Source organism: Micropterus dolomieu, linkage group LG10 (assembly GCF_021292245.1).
Source record: "Micropterus dolomieu isolate WLL.071019.BEF.003 ecotype Adirondacks linkage group LG10, ASM2129224v1, whole genome shotgun sequence".
NCBI classification, from domain to species: domain Eukaryota; kingdom Metazoa; phylum Chordata; class Actinopteri; order Centrarchiformes; family Centrarchidae; genus Micropterus; species Micropterus dolomieu.
Genome location: NC_060159.1, coordinates 3113775 through 3124036, shown reverse-complemented (window position 1 = coordinate 3124036; position 10262 = coordinate 3113775). Strand labels below are relative to the sequence as shown.

Here is a 10262-nt window from a genome sequence, read left to right as displayed (position 1 = left end):
ACCATAGACGATGGATTTGGATATGAATTTGCTCACTGCCATCCCTTGCGTTCCCTCTTTTTCCCCTTTTTTATCTGTAACTGTAGATATCCTTGTACAACTAGAGTATAGGTGAATGTCAGAGAATACCTCTTCATACAAGGCCATTCTGGTTGCAGAAACACAGTAAAATGTTACTGAAAAGCTGCTGCACTGTAAGCGTTGGGTGCACAGGCAGTGATTGCAGTAATTCATCTACTATCAGATACAGAACAGAGGTTACCAGTGGAGACACAATTGAAAGCATAAATACAAGTCTAGCAAACTAACCACAACTTCTGGTTTGTTGGTGCGTTGTAAATCACTAGCAAACCAAAATGAGAGCATCTTGATCTAACAGCCTTCTTATCTATCTCGCATGCAGCTGTTTCTGTCTGTTAAATTAACCCACAGCTGGCATTAGTGAAGGAATATGTTGACATTGTGAACGCGCTTGTTTTTATTACAGCAGGAGAAGAAAGAGAGAACAATCTTTTTAAAAAGAGGTTAATGTGAAATGTAATTTTAACCATAAATCATAATGCCATTTGCATCTTACTATGCAGACACACAACTTTATTTTGAGAAGTATGAGTAGTTACATTCTTGTAGAGGTAGATCAGGAGATTTGTACCACTCTCACGTCTGTCCAGTAAATGTAAGCTACAGTTAGCAGCTGCTTAGCTCAGCATAGCTTAGCGTACAGACTGGAAATAGGAGGAAATGGCTAGCATGTGCTGTCCTGTAACGAGACAACGAACAGCAAGGTATCATGTGTTGATGAGTTGTTACCTTTTGGACAGAGCCAAGGTTGCCATTTCCTCCTTTTTCCAGTCTTTATGCTAAGCTAACTGGCGACTGTTTTGTAGCTTCGTATTTATAGGTCGGATGAGTGAGTGGTGGTAATCTCTTCTAACACTGGGCAAACACTTTTATAGCTTCATATAAAATAAAATCAGATTTTAGTTGCTTTATATGATGCTATAACAGTGTTTGCCCAGAGTTAGAGGAGAAAATTAACACCACTCGCCATGTGTATTTTAGATGTTCAGATCTTGATTTCACTTTTTAAGTAATAACTGTGCCATGATAGTTATTTGGGTAGCTGAGGAACATGTGTAGATCGTCCCCAAATGTGACCCAAACATGATGAAACCAAACATCACAAAAGACAAACAAGCTAGATCAAAGTGGTGTCACATAACGATATAATTATGGTGACAATGTGTGTTGTTACTGCACCACATGAGCAGGTAGGCATTTAGAGTTACTGAAGTGGAAGTTTCCTCTTTGTGTTGTCATGTGTGAAGTGTTGACTGTGTCGGAGGTTGTTTGTTTACAAGCCTGTGCTCTTGAGTGCTCGGGTGGACATGAAGAAAAATAGGAAGTCTTCAAACCACCATGGACAAATACATTGACAGACTTAAATAGCTAGGTTTCCTTTCTATAAAAGGTTTTTTCCTCAGTGTGCCGCAAATGGCGAGACATTGCCTGTACATCTAGCTCCCAAATCCTTCATCCTCCTCTCCTCCTTCATCCTGTCTTTTCTCCTCCACTCTGCTCTGTCCCCCTGTATCCTCCCCCTGGGTTCTAACCATCTCAGCCTTTCTCTTAATGCACTTTAGTCTTTATGACTCATTTGCCAGTCTTCATCACTCTCTCACTGCCTTGCATTTCTTTTTCTGTGACATTGCTATTTTAACTGTCATCCTTGACAGTTAAACCGCCCCCCTCCTTTCTCTTGTGACCCTTCACTCCATTCTCCTATACTCTCAAGCACCTTATTTCATCACCGCTGTGTCGCCTGGTTAAGCATTCAACTCTCTTTCGGTCGTCCCTGGACTCTTTTCTTCCCTCCACCGCTCATTTTCTTCCCTCTTTGTGTCCCCAGATGTGGCCCCTGCAGAGCAGGAGAAGCTCTTCATCCAGAAGCTAAGACAGTGCTGCGTTCTCTTCGACTTCCTGTCCGACCCGCTGAGCGACCTAAAATGGAAGGAAGTGAAGCGGGCGGCGCTGAGCGAAATGGTGGAGTACATCACCCACAACAGGAATGTCATCACAGAGCCCATCTACCCGGAGGTGGTGCACATGGTCAGTAGAGCCGGAGGGGTTACGTTTGTGGTTAAAGCTGAAGATGAATGAGTAACTTGGGCCGAGAATATGATGAGAATGATTTTGCTTGGAGCAGAAGATCTGGTTTTCTCTCTTCTTACTGCCTTTCAAATAATTTTTCAAGAATAAAGTGGGTTTAAGCCATAGAGGAGAGGACAGACGTATAAGATGTATTTCCTTTCCATCATCTCATTTATTTCTTGCAAAAGCTGTAATGAGCAACAAGATTTTGTGTATACAAATGTTAGACTTAAGCCATGCTGGTGACATGGCTCTCTTTAATCTATAGCCAACGTCGGGTCAAAAATTGTCCAATTTATGTCTAATTTCTAACAACTAATGCCCATCAGCCACAGCTGTATGTTGTTTAGTGCTAATTAACAAATGCTAGCATGCTAACATGCTGAACTATGACATGAACAAGGTATAATATGTTAAACATCAGCATATTGGCATAGTCATAAGTGAACATGCATGCTGATGCTAGCATTTAGCTCACAGCACCACCGCATCTAATGTGGCATTCAGACCAAACGTGATACTTTCCTCGCGTGAGTACATTTGCTGCAAGTCTTCACACAACGCGAGAAGGCGATTTTAACGTGAATAAACACAACTCGCCATTACTACAGCTGTATGAACCCAAAGTAAACTTTTTGCTGTGATTAAACAGGAATAAACGGATTAAACTGATGCCGAAATAACTACAACATGATGCAGATTTGTTAAACATATGAATTCATGCTTTGTCAGGTCTGTCAGCAAGACAGCAGGACAACAACTTTATTCTAAAATGTTTTTTTTCTGAATGGAGTTTGGATCAATCAGGGCTATGCTAACTTGGTCACAGTAAAGTACAATGGTAGCTGGAATAAAGTTAGACACATGTTTTCTGAACTCACCAGGTAGTTCAACCTCCTCGCTTTCTTTTTTCCAAGTAATGTCCAGTTTTGTACGGTTTTTAAATAAATATGAAGTCGTAGTCCGACAGAGCTAACAACGCTAACAACACTGGAACCAGATGTGCACGGAAGCTAGCTGCTGAGAAGCTCCAGTGAAGATAAATCAATGTTGAAATCCCAAAAACTAAAAAGCTAATTTAATAAAAGCAGTTTACTCTGAGCTCCTCCCGCGAGTAAACGGCGTAGTTGTTAGAGCATAATCCAGTGTTTATTTGTCCAAAGGTTGCAGCGCTGCTCCCTGTTCCTCTCCCCCAAGTTTAGCAGCTCTCAGCCGGCCAGCAGATTTTCAATCTCCTGCTCTGCCTGTCCCTCACCACACATCGCTCTGAACCCGTTGGTGACATACGGACAATCTCAACACTGATAGGCTATCGCGACTCAGCGTCATGCGACATTCTCGCTTGAGTTGAAAATATTCAACTCACGCAAATTCCTTTGCGTTGCCTTCGCGTCGCCGGCCCCTTCGCGCCACCCGACAGTAAATCGCGGCTCTACACGTCATTGCGTTGACTTTGTATGTAAACTCACCGCCCCAAACGCTCGCTTCGCATTTGGTCTGAAAGCACCATAAGTACACTCACAGATAGTTAAGTAATAAACAAATGATGAGGCAGCTGCCTTTAAGTTTGCATATCCCAGGAAAGTATTACCACTGGTACAAGGGATGTGATGACAGTTTTATTTTCAGCAGAAGTAATAGTGATTTATTTCAAATTAAGAGCCAAATTTGTCTTACAACTAAACTTCAAAACCAAAATGATCGCTGATGATGATGCTGCTTACCATCTCATCTCAATCTTTATTGTGCAGAGATATAGAAACGGAGCTATAAACATGATGGAAATGCTGCAGTCTAGTGAGATACTCTTTCTTGGACACTAACACTAAACTGCTTTCTTTTCATCATCAAAGCCAACAGCAGATTTGCTATAATCACCGTTATGACATTTCCATTTACGGTTACAATTGTGGAGTTCATGCGTAGTCATGCTCACAGTCTGTTCTGGGTTGAAGCGCACAGCACAGCCCAGACAGCCTATCTACCTTGTAGCCTGTCTTTTCGAACAAGGCTCCCAGTGTTTTAGTAGGCCACCTGCACTGTCCCATGATCTGCCTGGCAGGGAACAGGAGCCCACAGGGGAGTCAGTTGACACTAGGAGAGACCAGAAACACAACACACTTGGATTATTGTGGGCCAAACCCCTGGAGGCCAGGTCCAAGGACAAAGTTAACATTAACCTAAAAAGAAAAACATATTATCAAATACCTAAGATGGGACATTTCATAGACAAACGCAGCTTAAGTTAAATGGGTTGTAGACTCGAGCATCAAGACAGTTTTGTTTTATTGTATCAGTAACAAGAATTGAAAGCAGATTGGAAAATAAATCATGAAACTTAATACTAACACATGTTCCTAATATTTTAACACAAGGGCTAGGAACTGATTAAATGAGCTGTACTCCTCTATATGATAACAGCATTTATAATCCACCTTTAAGCAAACTTAATGTGCTTCTGACTGTGCAGAGATGCGTCCCAAAAGACGCTGTGCTGTGCTTTTATTTTTTAAATGTTGCATTGTTCAAGTAAAGTAGAGTGAAATCTAACAGTGTATGAAAAAGAAAAATCAGTTGTGTTCTCCAAATTCAAGAAGCAGTTCATGTGGTTTCACTGGTGGTTTTACCATATGTCATGACGGTAAACATTTATTTAAGAGTGGGAAACGTCTGACAGGAAGTTCTAGCTGCAGCTATTTTTTATTTTTTTAAACTTGAATGAAAATCTTTTGTAACCTATACCGGGGCCAGCTTTGGGTTATTAAAACAACAAAAGGAAGTTGACTTAAATAGCGTACTGTCCAGTGGAATAAACAGTCAGTCTCATTTCTCTTCCAGTTTGCGGTGAATATGTTCAGAACATTGCCTCCTTCGTCAAACCCTACTGGCGCCGAGTTTGATCCAGAGGAAGACGAGCCAACACTTGAAGCTGCATGGCCACACCTCCAGGTTGACATTTAAATCATTAAATCACCTGCAAAACAGTGAAAGGTTTATAACTGATTGTTCTCAACATAAAGGAGCCTGAAGCATGCAGTTCCCTAGTGATTCCTTTTAAGTACATGTGTAAATAAAAAAAGATTTGGCAGCCAACAATTCTCGCATTGATGGCCACGAAGAACAAAAATAGGAATTTAGAGCTAAAGTCTTCAAAACTGTATCACATTTTAAAGTGTGCAGTTGGTGTTGGAGCATTTGTGAACTACTTCAACATTGCACAGCTCCCCATTTAGCTTGAATTCCTTCCAAGCATTCATTCCTGTTTGTCCCCCCCCCCTTTCTGTTGCAGCTTGTCTATGAATTTTTCCTTAGATTTTTAGAATCACCCGACTTTCAGCCTAACATAGCGAAGAAATACATCGACCAGAAATTTGTTATGCAGGTAGGAAAATTATCTTGTCAGCCTCTCAGACTGTATAATAGGACAAACTAAATTACAAGACAGAATCTGCGCTGAGACTGTCATTATGGTAACAACTCCCTTGCATTGTAGCTCCTAGAACTTTTTGACAGCGAGGATCCACGAGAGAGAGACTTCCTCAAAACTACCCTTCACAGGATCTACGGAAAGTTCCTGGGGCTGAGAGCGTACATCAGAAAACAGATCAATAACATTTTCTATAGGTCAGTGCCGGTCTCCCAGTGCTCTGCTCATTTTTAAACATGCATAGAGAGAAATGGTCAGCACTTGAATCTTCTTTTTCATTTTTAGTTAATATAAAGTCTGCGTGTTGCCACTGAATGAAGTCTGTTTGTCCTTACAGGTTTATCTATGAGACAGAGCACCACAACGGTATAGCTGAACTACTGGAAATACTTGGAAGGTATGGCCCGTACAGTTAAAAGCTTTGGTGAATGCAGATGTAATGTCCTTATGGCTTTTATACAATTTTTACATGACCGTCAGTGTTTTTCTGTCTAAATACTGAAGCGTCCTAATTATGAGCTGTTTAATTCCAAAATCATGCCAGACTACTTTTCAGGTGTTCTGATTGTACTTTTGTTTATTTTGTAGCATAATCAATGGATTTGCCTTACCACTAAAAGAAGAGCACAAGATTTTCCTGTTAAAGGTTTTATTGCCTCTGCACAAAGTCAAATCACTCAGTGTCTACCATCCACAGGTAAGTTTGTTGAACACACACCTTAATTTCTTCTTCTACTACTACTACTTCGAGCAGCACATCATTCTGCAGGTTTAGTCAACAACTGGTGTTCTAGTGCCAGTGTGTCCCTCGGGCGTCACATGTTCGCTGCCATGTTACCTTTTAGTTTGTGTGTGTGTGTGTGTGTGTGTGTGTGTGTGTGTGTGTGTGTGTGTGTGTGTAAATTCAAATACTTTTGACAGTTTAATGATTGTGTTTTGCAGCTGGCCTACTGCGTGGTGCAGTTTTTAGAAAAGGACAGCACTCTAACTGAGCCGGTATGTCAAAAATGCCTCATTTCTTCACATAATGGTGCTTGCTTAAATTCCTTATTTGACGCTCAAACTGATTTTTTAAAAATGTGAATGTGTATTTTGGTTCGTTTTGCAAGATTATAAATTGCTAAATAATGTTTTTGGGCCAGTTGACATCTGTTAAGCCCCAAAGCTGCTATCCCTTTATCTTCCCTGATCAACATTATCATTATCTTTCTTCATCATCCCAACAGGTGGTAATGGCTCTACTAAAGTACTGGCCAAAGACTCACAGTCCCAAGGAGGTGATGTTCCTCAATGAGTTGGAGGAGATCCTGGACGTCATCGAGCCCTCTGAGTTCGTTAAAGTGCAGGAGCCTCTCTTCAGACAGCTGGCCAAGTGTGTGTCCAGCCCGCACTTCCAGGTACCCGAGTACCCGATGGGTGATCACAACTGTACCTTCACAACTCATTATTCAGGTGGAGTGGTGGTGTGTGTCGGTATGTGCCTGACTGAGGTGGCGTTTATGTTTTCTGTAGGTGGCGGAGAGAGCTCTCTACTACTGGAACAACGAGTACATCATGAGTCTGATCAGCGACAACGCAGCAAAGATTCTGCCGATTATGTTCCCCGCTCTATACCGCAACTCTAAGACCCATTGGAACAAGTAAGATGCTCAAATGTAGCCCCTACCCCACGAGCTCTGCTAATAAAAAGCTCTGTACTTCACACAGCAAGTAACACCAGTCTGACACAATAGCTCACATAGTGATATCTCTCAAAAGTGTGTGTGTGTGTGTGGGTTTTTCAGTGTGGTCACAGAATGTGCTCTCCTGCACATCAGTTACACATTACATAAAGATTCTGTAAACAGCTGTTTGTCCATACCTATAATTCATTTTTTATTGTATCTGTTGCAGCAGATCCCTGGTTTTTTTTTTTTTCTTTTTTTTTTTTTTTACATGTTTCTATCTATATCTATTATATAGAATTTCAAGAGTCAATGAATCGATCAGCTGATGAACAAAAGTCATTTTTCAAGCAAACATGCCAACAGAGTCCTACTTTTATTTTAATTTTATTGAACCAGGAAAAGCCCATAAAGATACAAAATATTTTTCAAGAGAGACCTGGCTAAGAACAGCATTTAAAGTTACATGGACACACATGACAATACTTAAAAATCCAGCCTATGGGAAACATCTACACTCCTCCTTAAGGACATCTGCAACTAGTGACTCCATAAGTTCCAGCACCTCTGGTACTTATGGAGTACTTATTACTCATTGTAAATTAATTGTTTTGGAAGACATTTTTAGAGTGCTGCTATTTTTAAAGATAAAATAAAATGCTTAAAAGTGTCAGAGCCAACGGTCTATAGCTTAATTTTTTGTAATTATTTTATTTAGTAATTTTAAGTACGATAGCTATTTGCCAAGTGTCAAGTATAATTTTTTTAAAACTTTGTCCTCATGTGTGATATTAATTTAGGTTTGTTGCTGGGGACAAAGGGACCTTTACAGTAATGCTGCTTGTGTTTGTAAAGATTTGACTCTTGAGGTGTGTGTGTGTGTGTGTGTGTGTTCGTTCAAAGGACTATCCACGGCCTCATCTACAATGCTCTGAAGCTTTTCATGGAGATGAATCAGAAGCTCTTTGATGATTGCACACAGCAGTTCAGGGCTGAGAAAAACAAGTAGGCACCACAGACTCCTGCTTTTTTTAAATGATGTTTGAGTGCCAAATAATTACAATCAGCCGTAACACTGCACCTTAAAGTAGTGTTTCGTGGAACCGATTACTGACATTGGGGTTTGCCGCTTTATTTGACAGAGAGAAGGCAAAGTCAAAAGAACGCGAAGAGGCTTGGATCAAAATCGAGAACCTTGCGAAGTCAAATCCACAGGTGAGCAGTGTGTACAACCATTTAACAACACCTGTTTTTCCATTTCTTCTAAAGTGTGTGTGTGTGTGTGTGTGTGTGTGTGTGGAACAAATATATTAAGTAAGTGTGTTGTGTTTTCTGTTAGCCAGTTTTGTTGAGTTGTAGTTCCCTTTCCATCTTATCCCTCATTCAAACTCCGACTTGGTGGTTAATGTTCTCTAAATTACACTGCTGGTAAAGATGGAAAGGTCTTTGTGAGAGTGGCCTTGCTCTAAGAATGTGCTTAGTTGTGGTGAGTGTTTTGAATCAGACATCTCTAAAAGTCTCTCTGAAGTATGTGATTAATTTAAAGAGTAACTCTATACAGGCTGAAACGCCTGCTTTTAAAATTCCTAACCCCCTCCCAAAAACTGACTTTAGCATTGCACTATAAGACAGTATGACTTCAGTGTTGGGCATCTTGAGAAATATGCTTATTGACTTTCTTGCAGAGAGTTGGATGATTGATAGCACTCATGTCTTTAAGGTAAATTTGAAGCTATAGCCAGCTATTGGTTAGCTTAGTACAAAGACTGGAAACTGGGGGGAAACGGCCAGCCTGGCTCTGTCCAAAGGTCACAAAATCCTTTTTAAATCTTAATTCTTGGCAGGGACTTCCTGAAGTCTCGTTGTCACCGTGAGGTTTTCCGGCAACCAGTGGAGACAACAGGAATTCCCTGCACCTAGCCAAGAAATCGTCCGACTCTCCCCACTGTAAAACAGCAGTTGTTTTTTTGTACAGATTAAATAAAGGAGATATAATAGAAGAGAGCTTTAGAGGTGCTGGTGGACAGATTTGCCTTTGTTGGACAGAGCCTTGCTAGCTGTTTCCTCCTGTTTCCAGTCTAAGTTAACCGCCTACTTGACCCAGCCATGTACAGTGTTGACAGTACGTACATGAGAACGGTGTCTATATTCTCTACTCTCTGCAAGAAAGTAAAGTCAGACTATTTTTTAAAATGTGAAACAAAAATAAAACTTTCAATCCAAAAATATCAACGCTACAACGTTAATCTGCCGTAAAAGATTTATTTTGGAGTTGTTGTTTTTTTCTTTTTTTTTCAATCATTTTGATTCCCTCAACTAAGTCATAATTAAACTGATAATTGCAATAGAACAGAGTTGCTTCTTTTAATCAGTTCAGAGCCTCTTGAATCATTCTTCTTTGCATGCGACTGAAAGTCTTTTCTCCATCCTTTTGTGTGTTTTTTTTGTTTTTGTTTCCCTTTTGTTTTCAACATAGTTCTCTATGTATGTTGATTCCTCTGACCTCAATAGTCCTGTAGCAATGGAGACGGATATCCCTTTGATAGAAGATGTTCAGAGGTTAAAAAAGACAGTTGAGGAGGGCGCGACTCAGGTAAACCTGACTTTCTCTCTGTCTATTAATCTTACAATCACTCTATATATGAATAGATTTGTGTGTTATCAAACATGCAAAGTTTTCTAATTGAAGCTACTTGCACTACAGGTGCTGGTCATAATTAGAATATAATCAAAAAGTTGATTTTATTTCAGTAATTCCATTCAAAAAGTGAAACTTGTATAATGTGTACATTCATTCCACACAGACTGATATATTTCAAGTGTTCATTCCTTTTAATTTTGATGATTATCTCAGAAAATTAGAATACTGTGAAAAGGTTCAATTTTGAAGAGACCTGGTGCCACACTCTAATCAGCTAATTAACTCAAAACACCCGCAAAGGCCTTTAAATGGTCTCTCAGTCTAGTTCTGTAGGCTACACAATCATGGGGAAGACTGCTGACTTGACAGCTGTCCAAAA

General features: G+C 40.2%; 1 protein-coding gene and 1 long non-coding RNA gene across 3 annotated transcripts; one reads left to right on the top strand and one right to left on the bottom strand.

Moving 5' to 3' along the window:
• Window positions 1-1891: 1891 nt before the first annotated feature.
• LOC123977925 (serine/threonine-protein phosphatase 2A 56 kDa regulatory subunit gamma isoform) lies at window positions 1892-9940 on the top strand. 2 transcript variants are annotated; one of them, XM_046060986.1, is made up of 12 exons: window positions 1892-2109; window positions 4990-5100; window positions 5441-5533; window positions 5645-5775; window positions 5916-5975; window positions 6167-6275; window positions 6521-6574; window positions 6805-6975; window positions 7091-7218; window positions 8146-8247; window positions 8385-8457; window positions 9719-9940. In XM_046060986.1, exons 1-12 carry the CDS (start codon window positions 2041-2043, stop codon window positions 9923-9925), a joined length of 1308 nt encoding a protein of 435 aa, XP_045916942.1. In that variant the 5' UTR covers window positions 1892-2040; the 3' UTR covers window positions 9926-9940. The 2 variants fall into 2 exon arrangements, with proteins under 2 accessions (XP_045916942.1, XP_045916943.1); XM_046060987.1 differs by having other exon boundaries at window positions 1893-2109; window positions 9754-9893.
• LOC123977927 lies at window positions 3751-6448 on the bottom strand. Its single transcript, XR_006826804.1, has 2 exons — window positions 4950-6448; window positions 3751-4245 (listed from the first exon to the last, which is right to left on the bottom strand). It is a non-coding gene; the product is annotated as an uncharacterized LOC123977927 (long non-coding RNA).
• Window positions 9941-10262: the final 322 nt, after the last annotated feature.